Here is a 19,936-nt window from a genome sequence, read left to right on the forward strand (position 1 = left end):
AGCGGCCTGGGGCACCGCGCGGCGCGGGGACGGGGACGTGGCAGCGGCGGCGCTCGCTCGGCGCTCCAGAAAGTTCCCTGGAAGTTCCGCGCGACGCGGCGCGGGAAGCGGCGGGCGGGACCATGAATGTGTTCCGAATCCTCGGGGACCTGAGCCACCTCCTGGCCATGTTCTTGCTCCTGGGGAAGATCTGGAGGTCCAAGAGCTGCGCCGGTGAGCGGCGCCCGGGCGGGGCGGGACGGGACCAGGGTGGGGACTCGGGCTCAGAGGGAACCGCGCGCGCTTCCAAAGACTTCAGTGAAGTTGTTCGACACCCGAGGATCCGGGAGATTCTGCCGGAGCCTGGCTTCCGCCTCCACGGATACTGCTACCGCACCTCCCTCGCCCTATCCTCCACTCCAAGCTGGCGGTGCCACTGCTACTGGGCGAGGACTTGGGGGGGGCGGCCACCCTCCCCCTCACTAGGAGGGAAGAGTGCGTATTTAGAAGACCCCCAGTCTTAGGGTCTTTCCCTCCACTCTCCCGCCTTCTACTCCCCAGGGAGAGTCTTCCTTTTCCTGCGTGCTAGTGACCCCAGCCTGGCCCAGGGGGCTGGAGCTGGCCCTGTGGGAAGATGGGAGATATTGGAGGGGCTCCGTGTGGCCAGAGGTCTGGCTGCCTTGCTGCCTTGCTATGGTTGGGAGAAGTTTCCAGGTTGGATTGATGATTGCAGTCCCCCGTGGTGCAATGGACACTGTCTTTCAGCCATCTTTTGTCCCTTGTGTCCCTGCCTGTGTTAGGCATTCAGATGGGGGCTTTGGGGTAAACTCAGACTCCACCAGGGCTGAGGAAGCAGAGAACAACTGAGGGCTACGTGGAGGAAGAGGATGGGCAGTGTGTGTGCCCAGAAACAGGATACAGAGTTGAGAACACCGGTGCAGACACATAAAAGCCGCAGAGCATAGGGCATATCCTGGGAAGGACACACAGGAGGGAGAGGAATCCAGAAGGTAGGGTGGTCCAGAGGTGCTCAGGATCCAGGACTAAGGAAGCCATGGACGATTCAGAAGATGTAGATGGAAGATGTAGAGACAGAGGACGAGGCACAGCAGGTCTCTCCTGCATCAAGAGATGGAGGTTGAGATGTCTGTCACCTGGGAGACTGGATAGGAGAGGGACTGGGCTGAGTAAGGTTGGATCCGGTGGCTCTGCAGTGAACTGGAAGTTACAGGGGCCTGGAGCCTCCTGAGAGACTGTCACTCACAGTCTGGCTCAGGGCACCTGGAGGCTGGAGGCCCAAGACGGAAGTCACCTGGACCTGTGCCCGTGCTTCAGGGAGCGTCATGGGCAGGATGGGTGGGGGCTGCTGTTTTGGTAGAGACAGGTAGAGCCGTAGAAGGGGAGGCAAAGCTGCAGGATGCTACCGGAGCCAGGAGAGGGATGGCGGCCGGTGATTTTAGCTGCTCTTGAGACCAGGGGTAAGGTCAGTTGACCTTGGCTGCAGAGACATGGGCACTGTGAAGGGGAATGGTTAGACTGACAAAGGCAAGGCAGGGAAGAAGGAAACAGAGGTACCTGGCCCTTGGCACCACCGCCATGACCACCAGCAGTGGCCAGAGGAGTGCAAAGGGTTACCTGTTGCTTCAGGGTCCCAGCAGGGAAGGTGCAGGTGAGGCGGGCACACGGGGGAGGTGGGAGTGGAATCAAGACGAGAGAGCTTTCACTGTTTGTTTTGATCATTTATTCTGGTGCCGGAGATGGAACCCGGAACCTTGTATGTGCCAAGCAAGTGCCCTGCCGTTAGGACACACCCAATCCTTATTTGTTTGTTTGTTTGTTTGGTGGTGGTGGTGGTGGGTTTTCGATACAGGGTTTTTCTGCATTAACAGCCCTGGCTGTCCTGGATCTCGCTCCATAGACCACGCTGGCCTCAAACTCACAGAGATCCTCCTGCCTCTGCCTCCCGAGTGCTGGGATTAATGATGTGCACCACCATGCCTGACTATTTATTTATTTATTTAGAGACAAAGCTCCTTGTGTCTTAAGTCCTCTGTCTCTGCATTCTGAGTGAGGGAGTTATGTGCTGCACCGCTGCACAGAGGTCTAGCCCTTGTTCTTGTCTTCTTTTGAGAACCTTTATGGCCACTAGGTGTGACATCAACCTTAGTAGACGCTGAATGAAAGCTCGAGGGAACTCTCTGGACTCTGAAACTTTCATCTAAAAGTCCCTAGTAGGCCGGGCGGCGGTGGTGCACACCTTTAATCCCAGCCCTCAGGAGGCAGAGGCAGGAGGATCTCTGTGAGTTTGAGGCCAGCCTGGTCTACAGAGCGAGTTCCAGGACAGCGCTGGTTGTGATGGCACTAGCCTGTAATCCCAGCACTCAGGAAGTGGTGGCAGAGAATTAGGAACTCAGGGCCAACTCTGTCTACACAGAGAGTTTGAGGCCAGCCTGGGCTATGTGAGATACTGTCTCAAAATACTAAAGATTGGGCAGGTGAGATGGCCTGGTGGGTTAAGGGACATGTCAAGTTTGAGCATCTGAGTTTGATCCACGTGGTGCAAGGAGGGAGCCATCCCATGAAAGCTGTCCTCTGATCTCCATACATGGCATGTGTGCACACACAAACACTACAAACATATACTAAGTAAATAAATAACCTTTGGGAGGCTTAGGTAGGAGAATTGGAAGTTCAAGGCCATTCTGAGCTATATAACAAGACTCTAACTCAAATAAAGAAAGAATAGACCAAGGAGGCCAAGAAACACCATGGGCCAGGGCTGGAAAGATGGATCAGTGGTTAGAGCACTGATTGCTCTTGCGGAGGACCTGGATTCAATTCCTAGCACCTACATCATGGCTTATAACTGTAACTCCAGTTCCAGGTACTTACAAGGGTACCAGGTACACTTGTGTTACACACACACACACACACACACACACACACACACACACACACACATACACTTTTTGTTTATATTTTGAAACATGTTATCACTATGTGGTTGTAGCTGGACTGGAACTCACAGAGATCCACCCAACTTGGCCTCCTGAGTGCTGGGATTGAAGGTGTGCATCACCACACCTAGCTAAAAGAAATAGTATTTTATTACATTTATGTATCCCTTTTCTGTGTATGTGTGAGTACCTGAGTCTGTTTGCTTGCCTTGATGGTGGGGGCCAGAGGAGGACGTCAGTTCTCTGGAGACTGGAGTTACAGGCAGGTGTGAGCCACTTTGTGGGGGCTGGGAACCAAACCCCAGTCTTCTACAAGAGCAGTAAGTGCTCTTAACTACTGAGCCGTCTCTCAAAGTAAATAAATCCTTTTTAAAAAGAAAGACAGACAGGCAGACCTTGGAGCTGGGCAGGTGGTGGTACACACCTATACCCCAGCACTGAAAAGGTAGAGGAAGGGAGAGTTGCTAAAAGCTTGAGGCCAGCCCTTTTTATTATTATTATTATTATTATTATTATTATTATTAATTAATTAATTTTGAGACATGGTTTCACTGTATAGCCCTGGCTGGCCTTGAACTCAAAAGGCCTGCCACTGCCTCCCGAGTGTTGGGATTAAAGGCTAGCACCACCATGCCCGGCAAGCCAGCCTATTCTTTATAGCAAGCTCCATGCCAGTCAGGACTGCACAGAAAGACCCTGTCTCAAAAGAGAGAAAGAAAAAAGAGACAGCGTGGAGAACAAGGCACCACTGGGTCATGCACTCAGGCGCATACAGTGAGCAATGGCCCGAGGTCTGTGCACTCAGGCTTGGTTGCTTGTGCATGCTCTATTTGGTGTTTATTGTTTACTAATTGCACTGTTGGGACGGAACCCAGGACCTTGTACATGCTTGGCAAGTCACTGAGTTGCACCCCTGATTTTTGTATTATAATGAGTAAAAATAGGCATAATTGTAAGTCGGGAAAGGGCTTTTTACATTTGTGCCTTTTGGGATACAGAGTGCTGCTGGCCCGCGTCTTCATCTGCCTGCCTGTCTCCCCGGTGAATCAGCACCTGGAGTCAGTGCCTTGTTCTCCCAGGATGGAGCTCTGGGGTTGCCACTGGAGCTCCGGGGGTGGCACACAGAACAGCCTCAACACCCCCACCCGGGGCGACTCACACTACCCCCGCATCCTCCACAGAGAAGCACCAAGGTGGCGCACGCAGGGTGACTGGGAACGTAGCGTTCAGATCTTTATTTGGTGACAGATCAACAGCTCCACGAGAGGCAGAAGAACTCCAGTGACTTGGAGCGGGGCGGGGACAGGCGTACCTGGCGCCTGTGTGGCCACCTGAAGACTGTGTTCTCAGGGTCCCTTGTTCACCCCACACAGGCATCTCTGGGAAGAGCCAGGTTCTTTTTGCTCTGGTCTTCACCACCAGGTACCTGGACCTCGTCTCCAATTTCATCTCCATCTACAACACAGTCATGAAGGTGAGAGCGTGGGGTGGGGGTGGGGGGTGGGGTGGAGGTGGGGTGGGGACTGGGGGGGTGCTGCCGTCTTGGGAAGTTTCAGGCCAGGGGTGGAGCTCTCACACCTGCCTTGCTGCCCAGGGCCTTTCAGGTACGGGCCTCTGTACGTTTGGTTCCCTCAGGGCCAAGGTGGTACCTGTACTTAGCTCAGAGGGGTGGCTATGAAATTCGTCAAGGTCACATACTTAAATGTGAAGCAGGTATCATGATGCACTCCTGAAATCTCAGCCCTGGGAGAACAGGGAAGCAGGAGGAGTGCTGCAAGTTCAAGGCCAGCCTGGTCGACATACTTGGTTCCAGGGCTACACAATGAGACAAGTGTCTCAAAAGAACACCCGACACTGCACACACACACACACACACACACACACACACACACACACACACACACACACAAATGTAAATACTAGCACTCTACCATGGACTGAACATTTCCTAAAAATTAGCCGTAACACGGAATGGTTTAACAAACAATTCAGACATTTGTTTATTGGACCCTGGACATTTGGTGAACTTGGTTTGGCTTACAGCAAGTGTGTTCTGCCTCTGCTGTCCAGGCACTTGGAGACGTGCAAGACTCATGGATCCTGCGGGGAACACCGTAAACAAATGAGAACATTGGTTGTGGAGGGGGCTGAGCAAAGTATTAACATCCGACTTTTTAAAAAGTTTTGAAGGGGTCATCTGATAGAGGATCACTGCATAGCTACCTCAGGGATCGTGGGCAGGTGCTGAGGAGTTAACCGAGGTGTTTGTGACAAGCGACAGACCTGAGATCAGTGGACGAGTACCAAACAAAACGCATAGCCAGGGCACAGGGCCCTCGAGGCAGGAACAGGCTGGCCTCTTGAGAGAAGCCGTGTGAGGCTGAGGCAGTGGGAACCCTGTGGGATGGCTGTAGGGAGAGAGGCCAGGGGGCACTGGGCAGAGTGCCAGGTGGCTTAGGTTAGCCACAGGGAGCAAAGGCTTCGATGGTGCTATGGTTTGGAGGTGTAGACTGGTTTTCTCAGTTCCACCGCCATGCCTCATCTCTGTGCTGTGGTTGGGTGCTTTTGGGGTGAAGATTCTCATCAACCTTCCTGGCTTTGAGGCAGGTACATCAGAGATAAGAACAGATTGCTAGTCAGCAAAGTGGGGTACAGCTGCTCAGATGTTAACAGCGTGAGTGACTTTAGCAAAGGCACATTCCTATTACCTAACATCTGGATGTGAGTAGTCCAGGGCAGGCTTGGCAGGTCCATGGATTCCTAGGCTCCTTGTAACTCTTTGCTCGACAGCCTTGGGGTGGCCAGGACTCGTGGGCATGTAAACTATACAGTTGTCGGCCAGAGCCCCACACTTACTTGATGCCTCTGCCGTTGCCATCTTGAAATTCCTAGTTATAAACAAAGGGCCTCACATTTTCACTTGGCAGTGGGCCTGGTAAGTTGTGTGGCTAGTCATGAGCATATCTGTTCTCCATTACAAAGTGTGTGTGTGTCTCCTAAGGCAGAAGGGTATTGGTGGCCCAGTAAGGTACCTACCAGCTAGATAAGCTTTTTGCTTGTTTGTTTGTTTAATAAGATGGGGTCATACTATGTGGGCTTGGGGGTCCTGGAACTCACAGAAACCCACCTGCCTCTGCCTCCTGCATGCTGCAATCACAGGAGTATGTCACTGTACCTGGCTTGTTTTAGTTTTTAATGGTTTACTTGTATTTTCTGTGTATGAGTGTTTGCCTGTATGTATGTGCACCACATGTATGCAATGCCCACAGAGGCCAGAAGGTGGTGTTGGATTCCCTGAAACTGGAGTTAAAGCCCATTGTGAGCTAGCTGCCATATGGGTGCTGGGAACCAAACTTGGGTTCTCTGCAAGAGCAGGAAGCACTCACCACCTCTCTCCAGCCTCCTGGTTTGTTTGTTTTTGTTTTTTAGTTTGTTTTTTTTTAGTTTTTTGAGACAGGGTTTCTCTGTGTAGCTTTGGAGCCTGTCCTGGAACTCACTCTGTAGCCCAGGCTGGCCTCGAACTTAGAGATCCCCCTGCCTCTGCCTCCCAAGTGCTGGGATTAAAGGCACGCGCCACCACCGCCCAGTTCAGCCTCCTCTTGGTTTGGAAACAGGATCTTACCACATAGTAAAGGCTGGCCTTGAACTTGAAATCATCCTGCCTCAGCTTCCCATATGCTGGGATTATGGAGAAAGCTCTTTTTGTTGTTGGTAGTGTTTTTGGTTTTGTTTGTTTGTTTGTTTGTTTTTGAGACAGGTTCTCTCTACATAGCCTTGGCTGTCCTGGAACTCACTATGTAGACTAGGCTGGCCTTGAACTCACAGAGATCTCCTCTGAGTACTGGGATGAAAGGTGTGCGCCGCCATCACCCATCTGGAGAAAGCTCTTTTTAGATAGTTTATCCAAAATCTCAAGTGGCACACACACACACACCTCTTTAAAAAAAAACCCAAACAAATAGGTATGGTGGTGCACACCTTTAACCCCAGAACTGGGGGAGGCGGGGAGAGGCAGGCCGATTTCTATGAGTTCAAGACCAGCCTGGTCTACAGAGCAAGTTCCAGGACAGCCAGGGCTACACAGAGAAACCCTGTCTCGAAACAAACAAACAAACAAGCAAAACCCCACAACAAATAAACAAAAGACCCAAAGACTTTCTGAAAATTCTCCCCCGTGATTCCTGCCTACTCTGGAAATGTAGTTTTGGTTGAGTGCATTATATCTGAAGTCCCAGTTCTACCTGCTCATGTGTGGAATGGGAGTGTCTTATCTGTATCTTACAGGGTAACTGTGAAGATTCCAAGAGATGATATGGTGCACCAAAGGGAATTAATTCTCTGTCTCAGAGAGATTCTTTGCGAGTCAAGTAGCTCATTCCTAGCAGGGGAGGGGTGGGGGCTGGAGATGTTGTCACCTGTGAAGCATTTGAATGGTGTGAATCTGGGGTCTTAACATCACCCCCCTACTTAGACTCCTCACCCGCTTAGTTCATTCCTCTGCAGACCCAGCCTTGTGTAGCAGGATGAGGTGTCTAGTCTGGAATGGAATGGAAAGGTGGTCGTCACTTCCTGCATTCCCTCCCTCGCTAATCTGTGCTGAGTAAGGAGCTGGGGGATTCAGAGGAGGGTCCTGCCCATGTGTCCTCTTGTAGGGGAGACAGACTCATATGTCTTCCCAGGGCATGTGACCCCCACACTACAGATTGTGACAGCATGTCATTCTAGTGACGTTTAAGTGATTGAGTTCCCTATGCCAGTGTAGTCTAGTGCCAGCTAAGCAGCATTAGTGCCACCTGGGAAGTTGTTAGAAATGCAAATTCCAAGGCTGTCCAGACCTGCAAAAGAGAAGATCCTGAGGATACACTAGAGAAGCCAGTGACCTCCAGCCCACAAGACTAGGGGCCCCAGGAACATATCACATGCGTGCGCACACATGTTGGGGGACAATAACATGTTGCTCCTCAGGGTTACAGATATCACAGCTTAACATGAGCATTAAGAAACGATTTCAAGCTGGGCGGTGGTGGCACACACTTTTAATCCCAGCACTCAGGAGGTAGAGGCAGGCGGATCTCTGTGAGTTCGAGGTCAGCCTGGGCTACAGAGTAAGTTCCAGGACAGGCTCCAAAGCTACACAGAGAAACCCTGTCTTGAAAAAACCACCCAACCAACAAGACTTCATGCCGCCCACGCCTCCCTAGGTGGTCTTCCTTCTCTGCGCCTATGCCACTGTGTACATGATCTATTGGAAATTCCGGAAAACGTTTGACAGCGAGAATGACACATTCCGGCTGGAGTTCCTCCTGGTCCCGGTGATTGGCCTTTCCTTTCTGGTCAACTACAGTTACGCACCAACGGAGGTGAGTCTGATCCCAAGGCAGGGGTGCCTCCCAGCACCCTCTTCAGCCTGCCTACTGCAAGCCCATTTCTTACCATTCACAGCGGTAAGGGGCACATCTGTTCAGTCATGAGGTTCCAGTTAAGCAGGTGGTGACCCTGCTTGTTTTCCAGTTAAGCAGGTGGTGACCCTGCTTGTTAGGACCCTGTGTCCCCAAGAGCAGTCCAGGCCACTATTAACTCATCAGGGTTGAGCTTCAAGAGTGTCTGGAGGTTGCCGGGCGGTGGTGGCGCACGCCTTTAATCCCAGCACTCGGGAGGCAGAGCCAGGCGGATCTCTGTGAGTTCGAGGCCAGCCTGGTCTCCAAAGCGAGTTCCAGGAAAGGCGCAAAGCTACACAGAGAAACCCTGTCTCGAAAAACCAAAAAAAAAAAAAAAAAAAGTGTCTGGAGGTCCTCTGCTGGCACTCATGGCCCCTGACATGCTGTGGCTTAAACTATGTCGTTTATAAACTGTGCTGTGGACATGTTTGCACTGTTAAAAACAAGCAGGCATTCATTCCATCCCTGAGTTTGTATTTCCATAGACAGCGATGGAAAAGCACAGCTACTCAAGTTCAGGGCTGGGGACACTATGGGGAAAGAGTGCTTGTCCAGCACGCATCTGACCCTTGGCTTCTGTCCCCAACACCAGAAAGCCACAAACAAGTTCTTAAAGGGGTGTGTCACCCCAGCCCTTCCTTGGGTTACTGTTACACTAGGAGCCCAACAACTGTTCTCTCAATGTTCACTACACACGGGTCCTCCCAAGCAATGGACCCTCCCAGCCTTCTCTGCTCTTCTGACAGGTCCTCTGGACTTTCTCCATCTATTTGGAGTCGGTGGCCATCCTGCCACAGCTCTTCATGATCAGCAAGACTGGAGAGGCTGAGACCATCACCACTCACTACCTGTTCTTCCTGGGGCTGTATCGGGCACTCTATCTAGCCAACTGGATCTGGCGGTACCAGACAGAGAATTTTTATGATCAGATCTCAGTGGTGTCTGGAGTAGTACAAACCATCTTTTACTGTGACTTCTTCTACTTGTATGTGACCAAAGGTAGGCACTGTCCTAAGTCATTACATACTCTGTGGTACTCCAGCTGGTCTGAGGCAGGGTCAAGGCTCATCCCTTCTGGAGCTTATTTGGATGGGGGAGGCACAAACCAATGGGAATCCTACTTGTGTACAGACAAGAGAACTGGAAGAGGACTTTTGACAGACCTGGTTGAGAAAATCATCTAGGATCCAAAACGGGCTTTAGAAAGTCGTAAACCTTGAAATGCAAACCAACTAAGTTCGCACGAGGTCTCACGGGTTTGTTAGTACATCACCAAGAACTCACTTCAGCCAACCCGTTAGTTGCCATGCAGGCAGAGTAGTCAGGGCAGCTAAGCACAGTGTGAAGAGATCAAGATAGTCTATGGGAATGGACCAGAGATGAACTGACGCCAACTAAGTCGACAACTATGTAGGGAAGGAGCACCAGTAACCAAAACTGGGGCAGAGGGACATGGAGGCCATGGTTAACCTGAAATAAAACTTCCAGCAACCTCCTCTTGTCAGATGACAACTTTGAAGGGACAACAGTTGTGGATTGTGCCTTTAATCTTAGCACTAGGGAGTCAGGTCAGTCAAACTCTCAAACAGGAGGGGGGGGGGGTTGATAACAATTCTTAGTATATTCTGTAACTTCACCTTCCCTTTGTTCTAGTCCTCAAAGGAAAGAAGCTAAGCCTACCAATGCCAGTTTGAAGAGATGGGCCACACTGTAAGGCACCCAGAGCAAATCATTTGGATTGTTCTCCTTGGTGACTTAAATGGCTGGTGTGAATTTGAGCAAAGCACTGGCAGACCTTCCTCTTACCATCAACAGCAGGACTACTTATATACCATCAATACCTGGTCCAACTGCCCAAGTGTGAGCCCTTACAATGGGCAAGTGAAAATAAGGAGCTCCAAGATACTTCCTCCTTGAATGTCCTTGCTCCTTTGACTACAGTGGAGGGCTCATGCCACGGAACTTGAAGACCCTGGATGTGTGTCATCACACAACCCACTTCCACACTGCATCTTAGACTCATCCCAGTTGCCAGCCTAGGTGGACACCAATGTCATCTCACTGTGTGACTCATTCCTGTGCCAAGACCCATCACCAACCCCACTTTCCCCTCCCAGTTTGAGGTGCTAACTAGGATAATTAGTCATTCAACTCCCAATATTTGTTGTTTGGAGCAAAATGTTAAGATTACCCTCAACTCTTAGTAAGGTTTGAATGTAATAAAAATTCACACCTTTATTGTCAATTGTTTTTATTTATACCTACAAAAGAAAACAAGATGGTATCAAAAGGACAATTTACACACTAAGAATAGTAGTAACAGCTCTTAGCATCCTGTGCCGTAACATCACACCTACAATTCAAGTCTCCATGACAGGAATGTGTGGAGAGATCAGCAAAAGGCATTAGCAGAGCACTGATCCCAAGCAAAAGCCACCAACCTTTTAGATGAGAAGTCTGCACAATGAATTGTTTGGGAGGGGTAGGGGAGCAGCCCACAGCTTAATACTGAAGCCCTTTCCCTACGTGAGTTAACCACCAGGGCAATAAACCCAGCTCAAGGGTTTGCCTACGCCTGTCCTGAGAACTCCAAAGGACAGACAAGGAGGCAGAAGTCATTTGCACTAAATAGGAAAACTGCTAGTTTTCTGCTGTACCCAGGCCAAAAGAGCTCATGAAATATGAAACCAGGTGTTAATTTCACCTGGAGTATGCTTCTGGTGGGGAGGAGAGGTGCTACTGCTTCATCCCCAGAGGCGTTAACAGAAGAGGCGTTTTGAAGAGCCACAGTACCACAGGATAGCCCATGGTATAATGCTTAATAAATAAATCTGAATTTGGTTGTAGAAAGAGTTCTCTGTAACGGCTGGTCAGTGTCCTTGGTTAGACACTGCTTCCTTTTAGCAGGGTGAGAGACAGACACACACTTTGGTTCCAAAGCACAGAGGAGGGTTGCCACACATCTGTGCCCACCATTCTCCCTTAGCTTAACATTCTGTGAGATAGGAAGGAAAACAAAAGGATGCCAAGCGTTCACATGCGTATAGCCAACATATGCTGACAACCTACCTGTTATGTCGCACACTGAATCCTACTTTCAGAGCCCTCAAAACCACCCCTTTTCTCTTCCTGAAGGAAACCTCAAGGGTATCGTTAAGACTGTTAGAAAGCAGCAGGGCACTCTTGAGGGTACAGCCAAGGAATGCAGTGGGGCCTCCTCCCTTTTTTTTTTTTTTTTTTTTTTTTTTTTGGTTTTTCGAGACAGGGTTTCTCTGTGTAGCTTTGCGCCTTTCCTGGATCTCGCTCTGTAGACCAGGCTGGCCTCGAACTCACAGAGATCCGCCTGGCTCTGCCTCCCAAGTGCTGGGATTAAAGGCGTGCGCCACCACCGCCCGGCCGGGGCCTCCTCCCTTTAACTGTACTGGGAATGAACAGCACAGGTAACAGTAAACAAAGCGCCCACCCACCACTGTGATCTACTATAGGCACTGGGGCCATCTACTGTCCTATCCTCTTAGGTGACACAAGAGCAGAATATTCTTTCAGATGCATCTGTTGCTCTTGGAAGTTTCAGTAAGAAAACATTGAACAAATGGACGAGGAGACAAACGCACCCACCTTCGCACTGGAGAGTAAGGTGGAGTGGGCTCTAGTCCTCCAGAGTGCCTCCTAAAGCACTACCTACCTTGGAAAAGCTGAGTGCAAAGGGACGCCGAGGATGAGTGCCTCCATCTGCTAAGAGTACCACAGAACAGGCTGTGGAGACTAACTCTTCAGCAGTCCTGCTCAGGAGAGCCTGGCTGAGGGTAGAGCAGCCCGTGAGTCATTCTTACTTTTAAAAATACCGAGTTTAAGAGGAAGATCTGCCCATTTGGATTCCATCATTTCTAAAGGTGTTCTCTACATCGTAGACTCAGCTGCTCAGGAAGTTTCTGCTAAGCACTGATGCTTACGGCTCATGATGGCTATCTGGCTAGAAAACTGACTTTCAAATGTTCCCTGTTATATGGGGGGGAAAAAAACCAGGCAGCCTCTACCCAGATGCCAGTCTACCCAGCAAAAACAATGTCTTGTACTTTTTAAACTTAAAAAAGATTGCTTGAACTCAGAAATGTAATTTCTAACTCAACACTAACCTGGTTAATATTTTAATAACTGCAGGAGAAGTCAAAACCAATTAGGAATTTTTTAACTGTCAAATGCACGTCATAAGCCATCAGCCAAAATGACTGGTTGTCTTAAATTTCAGCAGGCCTGAGTAATCTAACTTCAGTAACTTAAAACCCACCATGGACAGACAATGCGCATGGAAGTCCCTCTTGGCTTCTCCCAGGAAGGAGAACAGTCTGAAGCAGATGCCACCATCTTCTGCGGGACCATCCATCCTTCCCTACCCTCCTTCCCAATAAACAGGCTCCGACAAAAATGCCTAATACCTTTAAGATGAAAAATAGCTCAATATCCTCAACATGCATTAATTCGGGGCAAGAAATTAATCTTTCCCAGTCAGTTTTATATATATATAGTTATATATATATATATATATGTATTTTTTCCCTTACAAAATCTGTTATTACAGACTGGATCTTTTGGGTGGGCAGAAGAAACCTGGCAGTGAATTTTAACTAATCTGCATTAAAAAAAGATAAACCACAATGGTTGGAAAAAGAAAAAATAAAAATGCAAAGGGCTAGAAGGGTAAAAGAATAGACAGTATTCCTTTAGATGGAATTAATCTGCACGAGTCACTCCACCAAGCAGCTTCATTTACGAGAAGGAGGAGGGGGGGGGGGGGGGGGGAGGGGGAGGAGGGTACTGATAAGCAGTCTGCCCCATGTAGCCTATCATATTGGTGGCTCCTGGAGGCTGTGCAAACTGCTGGGACATCAGTGGCTGTGGCTGCTGCCCAGAGCGGCCTATACCACTGAACTGCTGGCTGGAGCTCTGGGAGCTCCTCCCGCTTGAGGTGGTGCCACTAGCCCCGTAGGTGCCAGCAGCATACTCCTGGGCTGTGTAGCCACTGGTGCCGTAAGCAGCTGCTGCCCCATAGGTGCCTTGAGCATAGGTGTATTGGCCTGCTTGGGCCCCAAAGGCGGAATTCGGGCTTCCATAGCCACTGCCGTTAGCATAACTGGCCCGATCGGTCTCACTGCGATCCCGGTAGCTTGTAGAATCTCTCCGGCCACCGTCCTTCACCCCCCGAAGCCTCCGGTCACACTCATCCTGATACATCAGATTGGGGTTGTTGGCTGAAGAAGTAGTCCGGTATCGAGAGCGACCTCCTGGTGGGAAGATAGAGGGATCTTTAATGCTAGTATGTGATCCAAACAAACTGAACATAAAGGGGAACAGAACTATTCAACAAGTCTAGTCTCTAAGTTAATGTTTCACTCAACTTGGTGCCTTTTAGACTCTTCTTGAGTTAACAGAAACAATCTTTTTTTTGTTTTTCCAAGACAGGGTTTCTCTGTGTAACCCCGGCTGTCCTCGAACTCAAAAGATCCGCCTGCCTCTGCCTTCTAAGTGCTGGGATTAAAGGCGTGTGCCACCAGGAACAGGCTTTATGAGAAAGGGTTTCTGTGTAGCCCTGGCTGTCCTGAAACTCACAATGTAGACCAGGCTGGCCTTGAACTTGAGATCTGCCTGCCTCTTCCACTTGAGTGGTGGGATTAAAGATGGGCACCACCACTGCCAGACCACAAAAACAATCTGGCCAGGAGAACAGAGCTGAGTGTACCTCACAACTGTACACCAGCTATATGCCTCAGCTTACTATGTTATGAAATGAAAAATTACCAAATTCTCCACATGCAAAATTGAAACCCTAATAAAATTAAGAAGTTTAAAGGTATCAAGAAGCAACAAGAGTTTAGCTTTACATGTATTTGTTAAGAGGTTCTAGGAAGCTCAATCTGTCCCTAAAAGAGTCACAGCCGGCCTTACCTCCAGGTGTCAAGAATTCTAGGCAGCTGGATATAGTGACAAACACTTGATCCTAGCAGTTGGGGGGAAAAGGGGCAGAGGCAGAAGTAGCTCCGTGAGTTTGAGGTCAGCCTGATCTACAGAGAAAGTTATAGGACAGCCAGGGCTGTTACAAAGTAACCTCTTGAGTTACCCCCCACTCCCCAAAAATTTACAGGAATGTACTACTAGTTTAATTTTGAATATGCATGTGACCCAAAATTTAAATAATGGGTCTTAGATTCTCACATACCAGGCTACAATAGTAATAGCAGCATAATGACAAAATGTGCTTCCTGACTGACAATGTCACACAAAAAAACCACTAAGTATTCTCTGACTTCCAAGCAAGAGCCTTCACAGATCAAAATGGAAAAAAAAAAAAAAAAAAAAAAAAAAAAAAACCAACAAAAAACCAGGCACAATTAGTATTAGGGGTCCTTGGTAGTACCTGGAAAATTCCAGGACTTACCCTTACCCCCTCCGCCGCCACCGCCTCTGTGGTCCACCAGCTGCATCAATTTCGGATTGATAGCCTGATTGGCCTCTTCCAACACTTTGATCAGCTCTCTAGCCTGCTTTAGGTTCCCCGGGGTAAAGAAGGTATAGGCAGTGCCCTTGTTGGTGCTCCGGGCCGTTCGGCCAATACGGTGAACATAATCCTCTGAGCTGTTTGGATAGTCGTAGTTGATCACAAACTTGACATCTTCCACATCTTCCAAGTCAATGGTGAGCCGTTGTAAGTTGATGTGGCAGAGAAAGAGAAGGTCAAGGACAATGCCAAGAGGTGGGGAGCACGAATGCAGATGACAGCAAGAGGAGAGAAGACCAAGTTAGTAACCACTCTGAGCAGGTACAAAAGAGACTCATCCCAACAGAGTAAAAGAGGATCAGTGACTCTCAGGACATAACCGGGCACTGCGCCTGGATTTGCTATAATCCCAGGGAGTCCCATTTAATCCCCAAACTCCTGCCTCTTCTGTGACTGTATAACAACAGGAGCTACACTAGACCAGAGTTCAGACGGACACACTCTAGTGCCACCCACCCCTTTCAAAACTGGGATGGAGAAGGAATCAGTAACCACCAGTAAAGTGCAGGGCCAAATCACTTCTACTCTGTTGGGAGAAGCCTGGCACAGACTACCAACAACAACCAACTTACCTTCAGACCAGTCACAGAGCAACCTGGAAAGGCACTCCAGCTACTCACTACATTCTCAGACTATATATACAGTTAGGATTTTTTCGCTCGTGTAGTTAAAAAGCAAACCAAAGCCAAAGTACACACCTCTTTTGCTTTGCTTGAACACCCACATTATCTTTCCCTTTGCAGTCACAAGAACACATTACACTAAAATTTCACTGTACTACCAAGCCCAGCTTCTCAAGTGAGGTTTTTTTCCACTCAACTCAAGGTTATTGCAAACTTAGTACTTGTATCATCAATGATCAGATTGTCTACGTGACCTGGAGATTCAATAGCCAAAGAATGTGGGGAAAACCATGAAACCTTGAGACACACATTCAATATTCTGTACACGGCTAGGAAATGGGCTGGGTAACCCCCTAAAACTTAAAATTATGTAAATGTTAGTGTAATGCTTTCAGCTAAATGTAGTTTTTTAACCTACTTAACAAACAAATTTAATAACAGAATCCTAATTTTTTGTGGAAAAAAATCTGCATTTTACAAAGAATATTCCGAAAATATCCTAGATAAAACACAGATTTCTGTGATAGAAATAATTAAAAAACATTCTCTGTTTGTTACCAGACCGATGCACACTCCCTCCTCCTTTGGGAAACCGCTGCAGCCGATCCCGTCTCTTTGTCTTTTATATTTGGCGGCCTCCTTTCGAAAACTCCGCCTTCTGACACGGGACCACTGGAGCGCGGGGAGCATGCATCAAGGGTCCGTGGCAGTGAGAAGTCCCCACACACGCTCGCTCTGTGAACTGGCTTAGATGCTTCTCTGTAGCCCCATTTGGTTGCCAAGCGCCGGAGAACCTGGGTTCAGGTAAAAATTTCAGGTCCTCCAACGCCTCCCCAAGGTAATTGGGGTGATTGTAGAAAAATTAAAAAAAAAAGTTACATCCAAAGGGTCAGACGCATCTATTGCCCAGACTGGATTAATTTCAGGGGAAAGGGGAGATGATTAAAAAACAAAAATTCAGCTGTTGTTAGGGGCATGTGAAGTAGGGGCATTATGTCTGTTTCTTATTACAATAAAGGCTCCTCAGTCTTTACTGACCCCTAAAGTCCTGAATCACACCAGAAAGACGAGAAGGCACTTATCACAGGGGGCAGCTTGAGTCTCCGGCTTGGGTCGTTGATGCCACAAAGAAAAAATATTATAGGGCAAGGATGGAAGAGTGGGGGTGGGCTGGGGTGGGGGTTAACTCCGTAAGCACATCTTCAGAGCTTGGATAATGGCCCCCGTCACTCCCACTGAGTGACCATGGGCAACAGACCATGCTGAATGACTGCGCTGGATGCACAGGAGTGTGCTTTCCAAGCAGCAAGCACTGGGCAGGCTCCAGATGCTAAAGCTGGGAGTACTTCTGGAGAGGCTCGATAAAGGGTGGACACGGTGCAAGGTCTTCATACTAGAAAGGTGTCCTGGGTACACAAAGCTCACTGAGGCCACCTGAGAGCAAGCACAGAGTCTGGTTTGTTTTCCCCAGGCCAGGCTGCCCTGAGGCTACTGGTGCACCGCCACAATATTATCTTGCTGTCTATAGAAGATGCTGTAGCAGGGTAAGAAATGCAAAGTGCCATGTTTCGGCCAATGGCTAGGAGAGCCTCGGCCGTGGCCTGAAACGCCAATCACTAACTGGGAGGGAGAATCTAAGACTAGCCAGCAGGCTCATCTAGAGCGGCTTCGGGCCAATGGAGACTGCCTCAGCCATGCACTGAGTGATCTGCAGCTGATATCAAAGCTTCTGCTAAAAAACAAAACAAAATCAATTCAATACTTTTAGTTCAACAGTCTGTAGTTTAAAACAAAAAAGAAAAAGAAAAAAAAGCGAAATAAAAAATATCCCAGTGGAAAGGGAACAGTGGTCGCCTGCAGATGACTATCATGAAACTATGGGAGGCCAAGAACTTACCTGAAGGGATCATTTAAGAGACCATCGCTCCACAGAAGTGAAAAAAGGCCTGGTGACTCAGCTGAAAATCGCACCCCTGTCTATGAGGTAGAAGCCTTCACTTTCCAGGATCTTGTAGGACCATGGTCAGAATTCTGCCATTGTGGTGGGTTTTCTCCCTCCTTTTGATTTTTACAAGGCAGCAAACAAAGGGGCCCAAAATAAGCACTGATGTTGAGTAACAAGAAACAGACTCAGGTACCTTCCCTCTCCCCTCACCGGAATGAGGGAGGGTGGGATGAAGAGTCTAAGTTATTCTAATGGCAGCCAATTGATTTTGTTAAAATATGCAAGGGGACATAGAACAAAGATTTTAATTGTCTAGGCAAGATGCACAAAGAAGCTACCAGCACATAGCAAGCCTGTTTAAAAAACCACCATCACTGAAAGCGCTTCTATAAACTGCTTTCAGGCTTCTGCCTCCTTTCCCAACAGGCCCAAGTTCTAACGGCACCGACCCAGACATGACCTCAGAGGGAAGCGAAACCCCCCCCCACGGCTGCAGGTCACTCACTACCTCTGAAGGAGTTGAAGGGATAAAAAAGCTCCATCACTGCTGCAGTCAATACTTGTTATGCATTCTATGTTCAATTGCACAGGGAAACTTGGTACTTCTCACCTTCCTCAACAGGAATTAAACACACCAATAATGGATTCCTCACGATAGACATGACCCCCACTTCTCGAAAACAAGATCTTGCTATATAACCTAGGTTGGCCTCAAACTATTGATTCTCCTGCCTAAGGCTTCCAAGTGCTGGAATTTACAGGCATATACTACCATGCCCAGCTGTGAGAATCTTTTTGTGGAGACAGTGTCTCCCAATGTAGCCCTAGCTGCTCTATAGCTCACTATGCACACCAGGCTGGCCTCCAACTAAAGAAACCACTTGCCTCTGTCTCCCAAACACTGGGATCAAAGGCATGCATTACTATACCCAGCTGAAAAAAATCTTTATGAATGTAAACATTTTGGGTCAGACTTGTTCAGTTCAAAACAATAAGCCAAAGTATCACAGGCTATTTGTATGTATCTTAAATCGTGGGTTCAAACTCCCAAAGAACATCTTCAGATTAAGTTCTTAAACAGACAACACATCAATGGCCAAATGATGGGTAAGAGGCAAGAACTGCCCATCATTTTACTCAAGTAACACCAGGCAATGCATATTCAATAGAATGACATTACAGTACAGAGTAATCAAACCCTTTTTAGTAAATATTCATGGGAAGTGGCCTCCACGTTTGCATCTATAATAGACAGACTGGCATAAGGGAAAAACTAAAGAAACCAGCTTTTGCTAAGCTAGGTTTAATTAGGCTCCTTCTATCCAGCCAGAAAACTGAACAAAACCAAAAAGAAATGAAGCTGTAAAGGAATGTCTCCTCTCCCTATAACTTGAACAGTCATGCCTAGGCCTTACTGCAGAACAAAGCCTGTTTGTCAGGAGCCAACGAGACTTTGAAAATAACAGGGAGTTGGGTTGGATGATGGCAGAAAACCCAAAATAAAAAATTAAAAACCCACAAAGGCTAAAAAAAAAAATTCCAAGGGGGAAATCACACTTATATTCTCTTTTGACTAAACTCATATACATACAACTCTAAATTTGACATGACAAAAACATTTTAAAACCAAAAGATACACAAACTATCAACAGAGACACCTATCTATACAAACCTAGCCCACGGGAGGCTACGTCTGTGGCAATGAGGATAGGAGCCTTTCCAGATCGAAACTCTGCAGAATTAGAAAGAGAAAAGGTGCCAAGTTAGGAACCTGAGGCCATAAAGAACATCCACAGAAGACATGACCTGAAGAAAAAGCATTCCCCTCACCCACCCAAGATACGTGCCTTTCATAACGTTGGCTTTGTATACCTATCTACAGCTCACAGCACACTCATTTTAATTAAGAAAAAGAAAAGTGTTTTAAGTATGTTCAAACTGTGTGTCTGTGTATGTTGAGTGTAGGTGCTCAGAGGCCAGAGGCAATCGAATCCCTTTGTAGGGAAATTACAGGTGGTTTTGAGCCACTCAACACAGGTGGCAGGATCCGTCCGCCAAGAGCAGTGTGTGCTCTTCAGGCTGGGCCATCTCTCCAGTCCTTTTCATTTGAAAAGTTTTATTTTTATTTATATTATTACAAACTTTAAAGAACTCTGGAGATGTACTCAAAATGCCCAGGGTTCGGTTAACTTTCATCTCCAAATGAAATTGAGTACAACACTTCTTTCTGCAAACAAACCTTTCTGGGAATACAATCAGGCCATGTTTGCAGTCCTGTCTACGACCACTCGTTTTTGTGTAGAAATCACTGAACCCACTGTTTGGTGTACAAAGCCCCAATAATCTATTATCTGGTTCATTATAAATGGGGAAGGGGGAGAGGCAGGATAGGTATCAAAAAAACTGTATTGTGCTAGGCCCAGCAACACCTAGGAGGCAGA

General features: G+C 48.1%; 2 protein-coding genes across 3 annotated transcripts in view; one reads left to right on the forward strand and one right to left on the reverse strand.

Moving 5' to 3' along the window:
* On the forward strand, positions 1–10,612 carry Kdelr3 (KDEL endoplasmic reticulum protein retention receptor 3). Its single transcript, XM_052748355.1, has 5 exons — positions 1–213; positions 4,310–4,410; positions 8,138–8,296; positions 9,121–9,373; positions 10,028–10,612. The coding sequence occupies exons 1-5, from the start codon at positions 123–125 to the stop codon at positions 10,066–10,068; spliced, it is 645 nt and encodes a 214-aa protein (XP_052604315.1). The 5' UTR covers positions 1–122; the 3' UTR covers positions 10,069–10,612.
* The window catches only part of Ddx17 (DEAD-box helicase 17), a 22,695-nt gene continuing 13,367 nt past the window's right edge, over positions 10,609–19,936 (reverse strand). The window contains exons 11-13 of one of the 2 annotated variants that reach the window (XM_052748354.1): positions 19,168–19,227; positions 14,814–15,050; positions 10,609–13,656 (exon numbers count right to left, since the gene is read on the reverse strand). In XM_052748354.1, coding sequence (XP_052604314.1) covers positions 13,142–13,656; positions 14,814–15,050; positions 19,168–19,227 — 812 coding nt within the window. In that variant the 3' untranslated portion in view covers positions 10,609–13,141. Of the gene's footprint in view, positions 13,657–14,807; positions 15,051–19,167; positions 19,228–19,936 lie in introns of both variants that reach the window. The other variant, XM_052748353.1, reaches the window with a different exon arrangement.

The sequence above is a fragment of the Peromyscus californicus genome, unplaced genomic scaffold (genome assembly GCF_007827085.1).
Source record: "Peromyscus californicus insignis strain IS unplaced genomic scaffold, ASM782708v3 Scaffold_20__1_contigs__length_68692818, whole genome shotgun sequence".
Classification (NCBI taxonomy): Eukaryota; Metazoa; Chordata; class Mammalia; order Rodentia; family Cricetidae; genus Peromyscus; species Peromyscus californicus.

Coding starts and splice junctions, on each gene's coding strand:
- Kdelr3 (XM_052748355.1), top strand. CDS start 123: ATGAATGTGTTCCGAATCCTCGGGGACCTGAGCCACCTCCTGGCCATG. Junction 4,411..8,137: donor TCTACAACACAGTCATGAAG/GTGAGAGCGTGG, acceptor ACGCCTCCCTAG/GTGGTCTTCCTTCTCTGCGC. Junction 9,374..10,027: donor CTACTTGTATGTGACCAAAG/GTAGGCACTGTC, acceptor CCTTTGTTCTAG/TCCTCAAAGGAAAGAAGCTA.